Source organism: Phascolarctos cinereus, unplaced genomic scaffold (assembly GCF_003287225.1).
Source record: "Phascolarctos cinereus isolate Bilbo 61053 unplaced genomic scaffold, phaCin_HiC Scaffold_5;HRSCAF=322, whole genome shotgun sequence".
NCBI classification, from domain to species: Eukaryota; Metazoa; Chordata; class Mammalia; order Diprotodontia; family Phascolarctidae; genus Phascolarctos; species Phascolarctos cinereus.
The window spans coordinates 238,642,830-238,660,107 of NW_027555958.1; the positions used below are offsets into that span (position 1 = coordinate 238,642,830).

Here is a 17,278-nt window from a genome sequence, read left to right on the forward strand (position 1 = left end):
CCTGTTCCCCTTCCCCAAACGGTGCCCTCCTCTCCGGTTTGCCCTTCTCTCAGTTTGGGCTGTCTCTTCCTGGCAAAGGGCTGCCACTAAGCTTGGTCTCGAAAGCACAATCGCTATCCCTCAGTCAAGGTCTTCACCTCTCACCCCACTCTCTATGTCTAAGTCCAGTTCTTATCTCCCAGTCCAGGTCCCTATTCCTCAACTTTATCTCTCCCCGTCACTCACTCCACATTGCCCTCTCCAGTTTAATCTCAGTCCTGCTCCACTAAGTGGTCCTTCGCTCATCTCAGCCCCTCCCCCTCCATCAGCACCTTCCTCCCCGATGCCTCTGACCTGTCGGCCAAAGGAGGAGAGTTTAGTGCTCACCTTCGGTCACTCCTTCCTTTTTTTTTTTTTTATTTCTCTACATGGAAGCTACAAGTCAAATACCGAGGGTTTGAACTCCAGACTTGAGCAGCAAAAGTAGCTTCTGGCTGGTTATTCTCCACAATATAATGCGGACACTTCACTGGTCCGTCAGTCAACAAATACTTTAGCTTGTACTTCGTATTACTTCATAATAAAGGACACTTTATTCACGAAATCTCTCTAGTCCCCTCCCGTGTCCCCCTCCCCCGCTCCCTCTCTTCTCCCCGCAATGTGCCCCAGCCCCTTCCCTAGTATCTCTAGTCTCCTCCCCTCTCCCCTATGTTCCCGAGCCTCTTCTCTGTACACCCACCCTTTCCCTCTTCTGTCCTTCCCCCTTCCCTTCGGTGCCCTCCAGTTCTTCCTTTTCAGCCCCTGCCGAGTACCCTCCAGTTCCCTATCCTATTCCATAGTTGTCTTCCCTTCCCTCTTCCTTCTTCCCTGGTGTCTCCCGGGTCCCTCCCCTCTCCCCGCAGTGAACCCAGCCTCCCTCTTTCCTCCAGTTCTGCCCGCCCGCCCCATTCTCCCTGGTGTTCTTCCGTCCCTGTCCCTCGGTGTTCCCTCATAGCCCTTTCCCTTCTCTCCAGTGTTTCTTCGTCTCTATCCCGCTCCTCCGTGTACGGTAACCCTATCCTCCCTAGTGTTACCTCATACCTATTCCTCTACCCTATGTCCCTCCAGCCTCTTCCTGTCTCTCCTACATTATCTCCACAGCTCTTTTCCCTCTCCCTTCTTGTTCCCAGTTCCCTTCCTTTCTCACCTGGTGTTCGCTTTTCTCCCTCCCCTCTCTTCCTGTAGCCCTGATGACTATTTCTTTTTTTTCTTCTCGAACCTTCTGACCCAATCCCTGGCAAGCCAGGTTGGAATGGTTGGGTGCTATCTTTGGGCTGCTGACCTGGGCTTCAACAGAACTGGGGACCCATTGGTTGGTGGGTTGGGGGAAGCATAGAGGGACTGGGAGGGAGGGAAATGATTTCCTTGGGGTTGTAAGAATTGAGAATTACAAGGTTTTGGGGGGCATCCCAGACTCCTCTCTTATGTCTTCCATTCAAGGAGATTCAATACATCATAATGACATTATGCCCAAATGGCATTAAACACTGTGGAAAGGCACCTAGTGTGCCCACTCCCACACCTCCAGCCTCTGGCCTTTCCCCACCCCTCTCTTGCCTGGTCACCATCTCCAGCAGTTGTATGAATATTCTCCTTCACCCTTACCCACACACATACCTTCCAGGGTGTCCAACACCCTGGGTGGTTGAGGGACTGGGGTCTCAGATCACTGGTCACCTTCCTCATCCCTTCCCCTCCCTCCCCTTCACCAGCCAGAGGGCCCCTGTGACATTTCCCACCTCCCTCCCCTCTCCCCTCTTCTCCCTATACTCCTCCCTATCTCCCTTACTCCCTTTCTGTCTCTCCCTCCCTCTCTCCATTTCCTGTTTCTGCCTAATATCCCATCTGTTTCCCCACAATTCTCCCCCCTCATTTCTGTCTCCTCTATTCTTCCTCCTCTTGATTCCTCTTAACCATTTCCCCTTCTGCCCTCTTGATTCTCCTTACTATGTCCTTTCCTTCTTTTCTTTCTCCTCCTCACTCCCCTGGATCCCTCTTTCTTCTTTGTCTCCCCAACTATCTTCTCTCTTCATTCTGTATCCCCCAACTATCCCCTCTCTTCCCTCTCTGTCTCACCCCAAACTCCTCCCTTTCCTCCTCTGTCTCTACCCTGTCCTTCCCTGTCCCCCATGGCCCCAAACCCCCTTCCACACACCCACCCTCTCAGCCAAAGCCTACAGCCCGGAGTTTTACTACGACACCCCCAACCCCACCCGCAGCCACAAGCTGTCCAAGAACTACTCCTACGTGCTTCAGTGGACGCAGAAGGAGCCTGACGCCGTGGATCCTGTCCTCAGCTACCGGCTGGACGTCCGCCAGGTGGGCTGGATACATACAGGCTAGCAGAGGAGGCAGCAAGGGGTGTAGTGAGGATGGGAAAGAATGTCCTTGTCCCCACAAGAACATGGGACTGCAGAGTGGAGCTAGCACCCCCCAGAATCCTCATTAAGAAGTTGGGAGAGTCCCACCTCTGATGCATACTGGCTTGTGTGACCCTGGCAAGTCTCTTAATCTTGCAATGTCCCCAGGAAACTCTTTAAGGCTTATGTTTCTAGGGTAACAGATTTAGAGTGGGTCTAACACTTTCATTCACAGATGAAGAAACTGAGACTTAGAGGGAAGTCTCTTGCCTAAGGTAATGTAGACATTATCAGAGGTAGGATTGAACTCGGATCTTCCTGGATGTTATACATTATATAACACTACACTGCTTCTCTAGTTACAAATGCAGTGCTGATCTTCATTAGCATGGGGAGTTTTCTCATTGGAAGTTCTCTATGTCAATAATATCACAGGTCCCACCTTAATTTAAAAAGAAAGAGGCTGGGTGAGGAATGTGACTGTGTCCCATGATTCTTGTGGTGTTGAAGGATGTCTGAGTTCATGGGATTGAGGGTGTAGGGAGGGTTGGGAAAGACTGACCAAAAAGCAGTGAGATAAACCAATATGTTTCACCTGAGGTTGGCATCTGTCTTTTCAGAGTCAGGAAGACAGCACAAACTCTGGGGACCCTGGCGTATGTCTCATCCCACCTCATACTCCCTCAGTTGTGACTAAAAGAAATGATACATCCTGGCCTGTGTTGGTCATTAATCAAAGAACTTAGATCAGTGATGTGTGTATGTGAGAGTATACCAGCTTTTCTCACAAGACAAAGAGCTTATGGCTATACAAGCATCTTTTCTTTTCCTATTCTACTATGTTATGGAAATGCTCATTTTACTTATTAAATTCAGAATAAACTGTTTTTTTTAAAGGGAATAAAAAAGAGAGATAATGAAGAGAGAAGCCTGTCTTTAGTCTCTGAGATTTTGATGACAGGGGCTCAGACACACTAAGCTCTCTCCCCTATTCTGGCATAGTGGATAGGACACTGGACTTAGAGTCAGGAAGAACTGGATTCAAGTCCTGCCTTAGTTGTGTGACCCTGGGAAAGTCACTTAATTTCTCTATGCCTCAGTTTCCTCATCTATAAAATGAAGAGTGGTCTCTAAGGTCCCTTCAGCTCTAAATCTATTATCTTACCTATTGGGCTTTAGAGTTACAAGAGAATCAAGGTGAATATTTTGTATTTGTGTAGCACTAGGTGCATCCACTGTCTCAATAGTTCTTATGACAGTCCAGTGAAGTAGTCTAGTTGGAGCTTATTATCCCTTTTGGATGGAGGAGGAGATGGAGTCCCAAAGATGAGAAATGCTCTGCCTAATGTCACACAGCTTGTTTGTAGTAGAGCTTGGATTCAAACTCAACTCTCAAGATTTCCAATTCAGGACTCCTTTTTTTTCCCCATGGTTAATGACAGCCATGAGCAGTGGGTTCTGCAGTTTTAGTTTTTATTTCATTTTCTATGAGAGCTAATTTCTCCATGCCTTATTCACTTTAATTTTTATATTTTTATTAATACTTTAGTCATCAATAAACATTTCAATATACAAAGACAAACAAGGATAGTGTATGAAAGCATAGGCTCTCTCCATTACACCATGCCACTGAGGGCATCCTTGGAGAGTCGGGGCTAATGTTGGGGGGGGAGGAAGGGAAGAAGGGGCTCAAGAGCCCATAATTGATGGGGACCCTAATGCCTATGTCCCCAGCTAAGCCTTCGGACGTCTGTAACGAAGCCAATCCCAGTTCGCCGAGTGGAGAAGGGGCAGTTGCTTGAATACATACTGACTGACCTGAAGGTGCCCCATAGCTATGAGGTCCGCCTCACACCCATCACCACCTTTGGGGCTGGAGACATGGCTGCCCGCATTATCCGATACATGGAGCGTAGGTGGCTGGGGGACTGAGCATGGGGGAAAGGGGGTAGAAGGAGATCCACTTCTTTTGTCCCAAAGTACTATTTCCCCTCAGCTTTATGGAGGGCTGGGGGCTACTCTATCTCCCCTGCTCTATGTGGAGACTCTCACAGCTTCCCTTGAAGAGTCCCTTTCTCTCCAGAGTAGCATCTTCCCCAGGGCAGACCCTTCCCACACCTGTTTCCAGGCTGCTTGACTCCGGAAACAGGAATAGAATCAGGCTAGCTAGGTCTTTTTGATCAGCTTTGCAGTTCAGATACATATAATGCTTGAGCCATGGACTTATTTGCACACACATGCAGGCAAGCGTGTGGATTTGCATAATATTTTGAATCTCGTTTGATTTGCATGCTATTTATTTCTCGTCAAAATGCACTGAAACCTTTCCAGTCCTGCCCTCTCTCCCCTCAGGCACTGGTTCTAGTCCAACCTTGTGTTTAGTTTCTAAGTGCCCCATAACCACCCCCCCATCTTTACAACAGCAAGAGAATACTAATATAAGGCTCTAATTTTGTGTTTCTGCTTTGTTTTCTCAGCAACCAACTCTCCAAACCTCTCAGGTGAGGGTCCTTTCATTTTCTTTTGCACATTTCTGACATCTCCCTGGTGATGTGGTGGTGGTGGTGGAGGTGGTGAGGGTTTCCAAGGTCAGGATGGCATTGGATTCAGGTTCTCATTAGAGGCAGGAAAAGCTGTCTGGGATTTTCTCTCTGTCTCTAAGAGATCAAAGAAAGGGTTAGGATTCGGTGAAGAGAAGGATAGCCAGAAAGCAACTGGGAAGAGGAGACCCAGGACACTAAGGTTAGACTGAGCACTACTTCATTAATGGAGGAATCTCATCACTTTCTACTTTGGCATTGGGCCTTTTAACCTAAAGCTGTGGTTTTATGTTTGCCCTACCTTTCCTTGCCTCTCTCTTTATCCCTCCCTCTGAGTGTCCCTTTCCTTGTCTTCCTGAGCTGGTGAGGGGAATAGATGACTCAATTTCCTTTAGGTATGTGGTCCCATTTTCTTTAGGTGCTACTGCCTAGTTTTCTTTAGCCCTAAAAGTGTAGAAACATGTTAATGTGCCTACTTGCTTCTGAGCTATGGATCAAACAGGACTTGAGAGTGAGTGATTAGATTAGGTCCTGAGAAAGGACAATGGTAGCAGCTGACATTCCTTTCCAGCCCCACTCCTCCCCTTCCATGTACATCTTCCCTCTCCTTCTTTCTTGACTTCCCCCTAGATAATACCTGCCACTTTGAGGATGAGAAGATCTGTGGCTACACCCAGGACCGGGCAGACAACTTTGACTGGACTCGACAGAATGCCCTCACCCAGAACCCCAAACGCTCCCCCAACACTGGCCCCCCTACTGATATAAGTGGTACTCCAGAGGGTGAGTGAAGGAAGAAGGGGGGACAGGGAATTCAGAGAATATAGGATCTTTGAGCTGGAAGGGACCTCAGACACAGTCTAGTCCAACCTTCATACTTTACAGTTAAGGAAACTGAGGCCCAGAAAGGTTAAATGACTTGCCAAAGTCACCACAGGTAACAAGTTTCAGAGGTAGATTTGAACCCAGGTTCTCTGACTCCAAAGAATGTTTTTTCCCACTGTACCATGCTGTCTTGTTGCTACCGGGAAGAAGGGGAACAGGCCTGGAGGCACACTGCTCAGCCTTCAGGGAGCTCTCCAGTTGATGCTGAGAGACATGGTGTTTGGGTGGGTATAGTTTGAGAACGCTTCTTAGAGGGGAGGAATTCTAAGTTGATTTTGGTATAAGAGGAAAAGATAGATGGAAAGCAGGAAGGCTATCTCAGGTGGGAAGAAGATGATCTTTGGAAAAATTCTAGAGGAGGACTTTGAAGTGGTGGTGAGCAATCTCTTCCCTCTTCTCTCTCAAGGTTATTACATGTTTATTGAGACATCCAGGCCCCGGGAATTGGGGGACCGGGCAAGGCTTGTGAGCCCGCTGTATAACATCAGTGCTAAGCTCTACTGTGTCTCCTTCTTCTACCACATGTACGGGAAGCACATTGGTGAGTCTGGGGCAGAAAGAGGGAAGGATGATCTTGGCTCCACGTGGAATGGTTTCAGGACTGTGAAGAGAAAGTAGCCACACGACCTTCCCGTGGAGGGTTAGGAATGGCTCTATTAAGTGAGCGGTGGGGGCTTGTGTTCAACCCTGGTTGAAAGGAAGATTAGAATTCTGTGAGGGTAAAGGACATAGGAGGATGCAGGAGAAGAAGACAAGGTCACAGTCGTAATATTGTAGATAAGATCATAAGTCTGGAGCTGGGGTGAACCTCAGAGGTCTTCTAAATGTAGGATCATAGGGCTAGAAATGGAAGGAGTCTGAGAGGCCACCTGGTCCAATCTTTTCATTTTACAGATGAGGAAACCAAGGCTCGGGTACGGAGAAGTGCTTAAGTGACTTGCTCAAGGTCTCACTGGTAATAAGTGAGTCAGAATTTATCTAGAGCAGTATTTGCCAGTCACTAGTTTAAAAATCTGCAAAATTTTACAAAATCCACAAATCTTTACCTACCAAAGGTCCTTATTTTTTTTTAGAACTTATGATAATAGCTAGCATTTATATAGTGGTTTCAGTTCCAAAAAAGCACTTTAAAAATATATCATTTGATCCTCACAACAACTCTGGGAAATAGGTGCTATTATTATCTACATTTTACAGATGAGGAAACTAAGGCAGACAGAGGTTAAATGACTTTCCCAGAGTCACACAGGTATTAAACTTATGAAGCTGGATTTGAACTCAGGTCTTCTTAACTCCAGGTCCAGTGCTCTACTCATTTAGCAGCACTAGTTGTCTCTTAAACTTCAAAAACTGTTTTTTCCCCTTCCTTCCTTCCTTCCTTCCTTCCTTCCTTCCTTCCTTCCTTCCTTCCTTCCTTCCTTCCTTCCTTCCTTCCTTCTCTTCTTTTCTTTTCTTTCTTTCTTTTTCTTTCTTTCTTCTTTCTTTCCTTCCTTCCTTCCTTCTTTTCTCTCTCTCTTTTCTTTCTTTCTTCTTTCTTTCTTTCTTTCTTTCTTTCTTTCTTTCTTTCTTTCTTTCTTTCTTTCTTTCTTTCTTTCTTCCTTCCTTCCTTCCTTCCTTCCTTTCTTTCTTCCTGTTCTCTCTACTTTGGGCTCCAGGAGCTAGAAGAATAATTAATGCTGAACATTTATACATTTTATTTATCTGCTGAATTCATAGCTTCATAGGATAATAATAACTAAAATATAGATAGCACTTTGCATACACTATTTCATTTGAGCACAGCTCATATCAAAGAAGGGATTTTATCCCAGAACACCAATGTCAGTCCCAGCATTCACTACACTATAGTCCTCCTTGGGATCATAGACTAGAGTGTTTTGGAGCTTCAAGGGACCTTCGACATTATCTAGTACAAAACTCTCATTTATAAAAGAAATTGAGAGATAGAGGAAATGACTTGGCCAATGTCACACAGGTAGTATAGTAGCAGAGCCAGGAGCTGGATGAGAAAATACTGATTTAAAGATTGCTGAAGCCTGGAGGTAGAGATAGCATCAATGGCCATATAGTGACAGGAGATGAATGAATGAATAAAAAAGCATTTATTTAGTGCTTACTGTGTGCCAAACCTAGTGCAAAAATCTGGGGATACAGATAGAGAAAAGAAGACGGTCCCTGCTTTCATGAAGTTCACACTCTAACCAGAGAAGGCGATGCAATTAATATACAGGGTGGATGAAAAGACTTTGAGATCCTAAAGGTGCAGCTACAGGGCAGGTAGAAAGTCCCTGGAGTCCTCAGGATGTATCTGCTCGACAGGGGAGGTCCATTATCATTGGGGAATGAGAAGGGAGTCTAAGGATCAGGGAGGAGAGGGAATTCTGGGTACCCTCTGGTAGGTGTGGAGATAAAGGTTCAATGTCTTTCCAGGAGAGGAAAGGGGCAGGAGGCATTGGCAGGAAGGTTGAGGTAGACTCTGGGGCAGGAAGAGGGGGAAGTGATGTCCCATTGGGCAATGGCTCTCTCTGGGGTTCTCTAGGCGCTCCCATTGGGGTCTGAGATAGATGAAGGAATACCATAGCCATCAAAGCCAGGAATGCCATGCCCAGGAGGCCAATATTAAAGGAGATTACTGCAGGGCAAATAAAGGACCCTCCTGCTTCATACATTGGGGAGCAACTTGTACTGCCCAATGGCATAGCCCATTAACCCTAGGGACCAAGGAGAGCAGGAGACTTAGGTCTGGTTGTAATACATTTCTGGGTAACATATCTAGAATTAGTTATTCAGAGGAGCTAGGGGCACTGATTAGGCCAGGGAAGAGACCCTCACTCTCCAACATCTATACCTTGGGGGCACAGGTCAGAGAGAGAACCACAGGGTCAACAACTCTGCATGTGAATTTGATTGTTATCTAGGGGAACAGAGACTAACTTCCCAACCTGGAACCAGAAAAGTGAGGACTGAGGCTGGGTCATAGGGAAGGTAATGAAGGGGATGTATGTGTGTGTGTGTGCACATCCCTACGTACACACATATATTACTGTATGTGAGAGGGGAAACTATAATTTGGGGTTGTCTCTCATAGGTAGGAGAGACCCTCTCTAGGGGCTGGAACAGGACAAATCCCTAAAGTTATGGGTACATGATTAGGAGGGTGCTCCCCTTCCCTTGGCCCCCAAATAGGAACGATAAGATTTAGAGCTGGAAGAAAGGAACCCCAACGGTTATCATCCAAACTTCTCATTTTTACAGATGAGGAAACAGAGGCCCAGAGAACTTAAGAGTTTTGCCCAAGGTCACATAGCCAGGTAGCACAGCCAGAATTTCAACAAGTAATAGAGATGAGATTTGAACTTAGGACCTGACTCCACAACCCATGTTCTTTTCTATCACACCATGGTAGCCCCACTCCTTGCAATGTTGTCTTTTGTGGCTACCAGTATGCAGTGAGTAGAAGCATCTTCTCCCTCCCTAAAGTCTCTAGTCTGCAGAACTCTTACCCTGCCCTCAATCTCTATGGAGTTCCTCATTTTCCAAAGTCCCTAGCTATTTCTCTTGTCCCCCTAAGCCTGCCATCCACTCATGCCCTATCCGGCCTGGCAGCTTCAGGGCACCAGCTGTCTTTGCTTTTTGTGTGTCTTTCCACGGCTAGCATCCCTCCCTCTCCACCTCAGCCAGATTAAAGCCAACTGCTTTCATCCCCAGGCAGGTAACATTTGGCGGCCCCCTCCCCCCGAGGGGGGCCTATCTGGCATCCCAGCTGGTGCGGCTTTGTCTGTGGGCAGCGCCATGTAAATGCCAGCCCCAGTGCTCGGGCACCAGAGCCAGCCCCTCTCTGACAGATGATTGATTTCCTGTCCCTCAGCGCCAGCTCTTTCTTCTTCAGTCTTAGATGGTGGGAGAGGGAGCTGGGAGTGGAAAGAGCTCATCGGGGAATAATACAAAAGAGGGTTGATGCTAAAAAGGCTGGGGAGAGACACTAGTTGGACAGTGGTCCTGGCTCAAACCTTTTCCTTGTTAGTTAGAGCCAGATTGGGGTTCAAGCCCTTTGTCCCTACTCCAACAAGACAGCAGCTCAGGTCCGATGCTTCAGGTGGCTAAGCTACCCTGAGAAGGGGAAGCAGGGAAGCTTCCTTCCCCCTCAGGTGAATACTGGGTTCTGTTGCCCCCAGGCATGTCTTCTCTGACACCTGGAATGGAATCCAGGACTTGGGGGTTCGAAGGAACACTGGCTTCAATTCCTGGCTCCACCATGAACTTGATGTGTGACTTTGGACAAGTTGCTGCCTCCTCTCTGAGACTCAGTTTTCCCATTAGTTGAATGTGAGGTTGGACCACCTAATTTCTGAGGACCCTTACAGCTTTTTATAATATCTTGCGATTCCCAAGAAAAGGGGACAGGAAAGAGAGCTAAGGATTGGGCTCTAACAATCAGGGAGGACATGATAAGGGACAGCCTGTTCTAGGTCATCAGGGGACATTCTCTTTTCACTGATGCCAAAGAGCAGAGTCCTTCAAACCTGGACTAGGAGCTTTCCCCCCCAAAACTCAGGTGGCCTAACTCCCAGTACAGTGTTTTCTTTCCACTAATAATAGCAACTCATATTTCTATAGCATCTCCCAAAGCAATTTCCTCCTGCAACCCTGCAAGGTAGATAAGGCAAGCATTATTATTCTGCCCCTAATTTTACAGATTGGGAAGCTGAGTCTCGGACTAAGTGACTTATCTATGGTTCCCTAGCCTAGGGTGAATGAGACATAGTGCATCTGTCTGCAGATGGTTTGGGCTGGAATTACAGCATTTGCCTGCGGGACCTCAGGCAAATCACTCACTCATCTATTAAATGAGAACATGGAACCAGATAATTGCTGAGGTCTGTCCCCACTCTAAAGCTGTGGTCCCCAACCTGATGCTTTTCTGGTTACCCCCACAACTTTCCTTTGCAGACAAGGTTGGAATTTTCTCAAAGGAACTTTTGCTAAGCTATTAAAGGCTAAATTGGTAGAGCAGATACAGAGCTGGCAGCAGAGCCAGCAAGCTGGTGTCAGGTACATACTACCCATGTGACCCTGGGCAAGTCACTTAACTCCCAAGTGTCCTAGGCTACTCTCTCTAAGACTATAAATTAGAGAACAAATGTCCATCTACATTAGTAGTGGGAGTTTGCTATGACAATGAAATCTCCAGGTCCAATTCGACTGTACTACCTACCTGGTCTGTTTTCTCACCTGTAAAGTAGACCAGATGGCCTCTGGGCTCCACTCGTAGTGCTGAGGTAGCTAGGTGGCATGGTGGATAGAACTTGGAGTTAGGAAGACCTCAGTTTAAATATGGTCTCTGAAAAAAAAAACATTAAAAACGGTCTCAGACACTTTCTGTGTGACCTTGGGCAAGTCACTGAGCTGCCTCAGTTTCTTCAACTGTAAAATAGGGATAATAATAGCACCTAACTCGAAGAGTTGTTTAAAGATCAAATGGGATAATATTTTTTAAAGCAGCTTAGTTAACATAGTGCCTGACTTGTAGTAGGCACTTAATAAATGCTTGTTTCCTTCCTAAAGGAGAAAAATAAAATACACATAACTTCAAAGAGTGCAAATGTGAATACATACAGCCCCTTCAAGGGATTCATTAATCTCAGTAATTGGCATCTAGCTATATAGAAGCAATCAGGTTTAGAGGACAAACTCCTTAACATTAAGCCGCAGAGTGATTGTAACTGCACATAAGTTGAGGGGAGAGGGCATATTCCTTTTCCTTAACTAAATTTTGTTTGGGGAACTTCACCCCATACCTCCCTTTTCATTCGTGAATCATTTCCCTACGCTTTTCTTTCCTTTGGTCTTTTCCTATCTAAGGTTGAAATAAAATTCATATTCTAACTTATTGGATTAGATGGAAAAGACCTTGCTTTGAATCCTCTCTCAGAAATGTACTATTAATAATAATAATAATAAGAGCTAACATACATATAGCACCTTTGCAAAGCCCTTTACAAACATTATCTCATTTTATTCTCACAACAACCCCTAAGAGGTAGGTGCTATTATTATTCCCATTCTACAGAAGAGGAAACTAAGGCAGATAGAAGGTAAAGACTTGCCCAGTGTCACACAGCTAGTGTCTGAGGCTGGGTTTGAATTCAGGTGTTCCTGACTCCACCTTCAGCATCTTAGCCACTTCACCACCTAACTATGTGACCCTAACTTCTCTAGGCCATAATTTACTCATCTGTAAAAATGGCGGGGTTCAACTTGATGACCTCTGGGGTCCTTTCCAGTCTCAATCTATGATCTATGAATCCTGGTGGAGGGTTAACAAGTCTGTCAACCAAAATTTCAAACTAACAAGTCTGTTTCCTTCTATCAAGGATAAAGAGCTTCTTCCCTACATTCTCTCTGCCCTGTCTGTACCTTCTCTTCTGGGTCAGTATGGGAACGTAGGGTATCCCCACTCCTTCCATCTACCAGGCTGTGCCCATGGACTGGGAGTAGGAGGAAAAGGGGCGTGAATGTGGACCAACCCTGTCCCCCAAAGATAGCCCCTAAGTGGCCATCCCTCCTTCCTCTCCCACCCCTCAACTAGGTTCCCTCAATCTTCTGGTGCGATCCCGGAACAAAGGGGCCCTGGAGACCCATGCATGGTCCCTGAGTGGTAATAGGGGTAACTCCTGGCAGCAGGCTCATGTGCCCATCAACCCCAGTGGGCCTTTCCAGGTGAGTAAGGTATGGTTTTTCTGCATGGCTTTTCGGGGCTCAACAGTTTAAAACTCCTTCACTTCCACAGTCACTATATATTAAGACCCTATACCAGGATGATATTGTCCTGGTTCACCCTCCGTCCTCACATCCAGGCAAGAGCATTCTCCCCAGACCATTGCGCATACTGGTTACCAAAGTAAAGATACGGGGAGGAGCCATGACCTATGGCAGGGGACCGGCTGAAATGACTCAAAGTATTTCCATACAGGAGAAGTCCCTCCTCTCTGTGACTGCTTATTATTTTGTTGGGTTTCTTCTGAACACGGTGGGAGAAGGAGCTGCTGCTGAAAGGGGCCCAGGGGAAGTGAGGGGGCATTGATGGAAAACTACCCTCTGCTCGGGCAGTATCTTCCTCAACCTCCTCTTCTTTTTTTTTTTCTCTCATCCCATTTCCCACCAGATTATCTTTGAAGGGGTTCGAGGCTCAGGTTATTTGGGGGACATTGCCATTGATGATGTCAGCCTGAAGAAGGGAGAGTGTCCTAGGAAGCAAATGGATCCCAACAAAGGTTTGGGGCTCGGAGGGGGAGGAGAATTAAGAGGGAAGTTATTAAAGTCTGATGGGTTAATGTTCAGATTTGTTTGACTCAGTCAACTTTATTAGATAAAAAGAAAAAGTAAGGAAGGAAAAAAAAGAAAGAGAATAGAAAGAAAGAGAAAGAAAGAATGAAAGGAAAGAAATAGAAAGGAAAAGAAAGGAAGGAAAGAAAGGAAAGGAAAGGAAGGAAGGAAGGAAGGAAGGAAGGAAGGAAGGAAGGAAGGAAGGAAGGAAGGAAGGAAGGAAGGAAGGAAGGAAGGAAATTTATTAAGTGCTTACTATGGGCCAGTCACTGTGCTAAGCTCTGGGGATACACAAACAAGTAAAAAAAAAGTCAGTCCCTGCCCTCAAGGAGGGAAAATAGAACAATGCAGAATGAAGCTGGAAAGTGTGAAGGGGGAAAGGTCGTTGGGTTGTTATTGTTGTTATTGTTGTTGTTGTTTGTCCTTCCTTCTCGAAGAGGACCTTGACATCAGGGAGGTGATGTCATGACTTGCAAGTGAATTGGATTGAAGTGAGGCAGGGCTGTGCAAGGTCACTAGCCTCACTTTGTCCTCCAGAGCCATCTGGGTCCAGTGGCCAGATAATCTATCAGGATGACTGGAGATGCCTCAGATGCAGTGGGGATGTTGGCCTTTTTAAGCTAAGGTCTTTTCCAGGTCTCAGTTTGTATGATTGGACACTAGAGAGTGAATCCAGGCATGAAGGCAGAGAATGATGGTGGGGATCCTTCCTAAAGTGGTGATCCTGGAGAGATAGTCACTAAACATGAGAGTAGGGCCTCAGAATAGAAGTTTCTCCAGGGTGACTATTAAACACCTACTATGTGCCTGGCATACTGGGCACAGTGGCAGAGAAAAAGGAGTGAATCATTCAGTTCCTGCCCCTATGCATACAGTCTAGCTTTATGAATGTAGTTATGTACATGAGTCTGTGTGTGTGTGTGTGTGTGTGTGTGTGTGTATGTTTAAGTATGTTTGTCCGAGTTAAGCAGTGAGTCTGTTCAGAGTCATTAGAGAGGAGGATTAGGAATTAGGGGAGAATTGGAGGCCAGGGCTTTAGGAGGCTGCTAGGCCACCTAATCCCTTGGCACCACGCTCTCTAGGCTAGACAGATACATTGCTCATGATGCACGCATTCTTACCCGTGCTCATTGTGTGTCTCCTTTCTCTCTCCCTCATAGTGGTGGTGATGCCTGGCAGTGGTGCCTCCTGCCCACCCGGCCCCTTGCTCTTTGGGCCCCTCACCGTCTTCCTCTTGGCAATGCTGAGATGATGAGCGCTGTCCAACCCTCTCCTATGCCCCTCCACAGCCCCCCGGCACACCAAAGTGTTTACATCGTACCAAAGACTGACCCCCCCACAGCCGGGGTGCCCAGGGGGACAGGGCCATAGTGCCATCGAGGGGAGCTTGTGGTGGCCGAACAAAAGAGGAGAGTGTGGGTGAAGCCCATCTCCTGAGATCCTGGAGACACTGGTTTGACTCACACGTGCGTACACACACATACACACACACTTACACACACACATTATATATATACATACATATATATATATTAAAGCACAAGTTTCTATCTGAGCTACCAGAACTTTCTTTAACATGGAAACACAGGGGACTTGCCCTACTGTGGTTGGTTGGCACAGCACGGACCCCTGCCTGCCTACACAGCCACCCCCAGGGACTTTGGTGGCAGGACAGCCGGGCCGTGTTCCCCAGCGGCCTTTTGCAGTATTCTCTTCTCCTTCCTTTTCTCCTCCTATTGCCCCGTGTGTCTCCCTGCTCTCCTACCGCTCTCCCTAACAGTTAAACAGCAGTTTGGCAGCACCAGGTATGGCACAGAGGTAATTGCCTACCCTGGATAGAAGCAAGTGTCTGGGCCCTGGCTGGGTGTGCCTCAATTCCTCCTCCCTCATGCCCTTGGGCAAGAGAGGGTCCGACTGTATTGGCTTTATCTGGGCGGGGGGGGGGCTGCTTCCAACAACTCTCAATTTTTAAGGGTTATGAGAGTACACTGGGGAGGGAGGGCTGGAATGTAGAAATCCACAAATAACCCCAAATCCATTATTTCAGCCTGGGGTTCTCCTGGCCTCTTCGCTGGAGTTACCTAACAAGGGCTGGAGTTTTCCCTTTCCCTGTCCCAGACCTGAATAATCCACAGAATGCCTTGGTAGTCACCCAGTTGATTGAGTTAGCTGTATAGAGCCCCCACCCTGACACCAACTAGAAGAAGCCACTTTTTCTTGCCCTTTTCCTTAAACATATCTATACATAGAGCCCTGGACTGGCCTCCATTTGGACTTTGGTGGAATCTGAGAGGGGGTCAAATGGGATGGGAGTGGTGAGAGAGGAGGGAATAAATTGTGTAACAAGTAATTTTGAACCCATCTTCTCTAGGCTGGACACTAAGAGATGGAGGAATGTAGTTGTGTTGAAGACCCCTTCCCCCATTTCTTAATAGCATGAACTATGACATGGGAGGGGTGCTTTGCTTGTGTGTAGGAGGGATCCTGCTCTGTCTCCACCCTCCAGTTCCTATAATTCCCTGCTCCATTAATGGAAAGTAATATCCATTGTAATCCCAATAGCCTGCCCCCATTTCCCCAAGTCTCTGCCTGATCCACCCAAAACAGACCTTACACCTCCGCCCACCCCATAACACCCCCCAGATTTGTACTGGTGCAAGGATTAGCTCAGTGGCTGCAGCAGGGGTAAGGGTGGGGGAGGGACAGACTTTCAACCTTTGGTTCGTGCCCAAGTTTGTGGGGATCTTTCCCTCAGAGTCCTTTCCTTGGGTACTGGGGAAAGGAGAAGTGGGGCCTGCAGGTCAGAAACCAAATCCTTTTGAACCCAATCCTCCTCCTCTCGTCCAACACCCTCTGGGGGCAGAGAGAGAAAAGGGAGTTTTAACCCCATGCCATCTTTGTGGGCCTCTGAGTAAGTGGGACTCTGTGTGTGTGTGTGTGTGTGTGTGTGTGTGTGTGTTTGTACACACAGGTGAACATATGTACGTATCTATCTCCATGTGTGACTCATCATGCATCTGTTTCTGTATGTTTGTGGCTACACTACATATATGTATCCCTAGCTGAGTAGACTTCTGGTATGACTTGAGGGCTGTTGGGCTGGTCCCACTACCCCAACATATCTACCTACCTTGGTCTGAAATTCTACCATGAGTGATTCATTCCCTAGGATTCTCTCTTCCAGTTTTACAGAATACAATAGAAAGCACACTGGCTCTTAAGTCAGAGGACTGGGGTTCAGATTCTGACTCTGTCACTTAGTAACTGTGGGTCCTTAGGCAAATTATTGAATCTCTCTGGGTCTCAGTTTCCTCATTTGAAAAATGACTTTATGAACTTTATGACCTCTGAGGTCTCTAGATCTATTAAAAGTAAAATACCTGGGAGAAGGGGTCACACCCCCATATACTCAACACCTTAGTTATTAACCAATGTATGGCTATCAGCTAACCTTAGTTATCAGCTAAATTCCTTAGTTATCAGCTAATGGATTACCAACCCTGAAGTAACTCAGTCAGGTCCTGATCAGCTAACTTTAGGTTTATCAGCTAACATTACTTATCAGCAAATCTCAGTTCTTAGCTAATTAGTTATTAGCTAATCATCTTGTTCATCAGCTACCAGAGCCATCAGCTGACACCTTACTTATTGGCTAACACCTGGCTTATCAGCTAATGACTTGGTTATCAGTGAAACTCCCTACAGTTATCCTCTCACACCTTCCCTCCTACAAAAGCCTAGGGGAAAGATGCACAAGACAGGTGGTCCCCTTAGGCAGCAGTGAGGGGCAGGACCTGGCCAGAGGGGCTGAAATGGGAGGCAGGAACAAACAAACTTGATCTGGGGTTGGTCCTATCACATCATCATCAGCCAGTTTCTTTAGCTGCTCATTGGTGATTAGCGTTTTCTTCTCATAACTTTCCCCATTCCCTTTGTTCTAAATGAACTCCTTTCTTCACTTTCTGCTGCTCCAGCTATATGGTTATGTTCCTAGAAATCTCATCACCCTTTTCTGCCCTGAACTGCTGTCTAAGTATTCTGTCCGCAGGGGCACAGTCTGGGTCTTCTGTTTCTCTCTCTCTCTTTGTATCTCTGTCTCTCTCTTTTTCTCTTCCCCTCCCCTCTCCTCCTCTTTCCTTCCCTCCTTAC

The 17,278-nt window shown here is 46.7% G+C and overlaps 1 protein-coding gene across 1 annotated transcript in view; it reads left to right on the forward strand.

Annotated features, from left to right (window-relative positions):
- Positions 1–14,684, forward strand: part of MDGA1 (MAM domain containing glycosylphosphatidylinositol anchor 1) — an 83,755-nt gene extending 69,071 nt beyond the window's left edge. Inside the window, exons 10-17 of the mRNA XM_020999531.2 lie at positions 2,186–2,337; positions 4,113–4,290; positions 4,856–4,879; positions 5,549–5,701; positions 6,210–6,344; positions 12,393–12,523; positions 12,969–13,077; positions 14,290–14,684. Coding sequence (XP_020855190.1) covers positions 2,186–2,337; positions 4,113–4,290; positions 4,856–4,879; positions 5,549–5,701; positions 6,210–6,344; positions 12,393–12,523; positions 12,969–13,077; positions 14,290–14,381 — 974 coding nt within the window. The 3' untranslated portion in view covers positions 14,382–14,684. The remainder of the gene's footprint in view (positions 1–2,185; positions 2,338–4,112; positions 4,291–4,855; positions 4,880–5,548; positions 5,702–6,209; positions 6,345–12,392; positions 12,524–12,968; positions 13,078–14,289) is intronic.
- Positions 14,685–17,278: the final 2,594 nt, after the last annotated feature.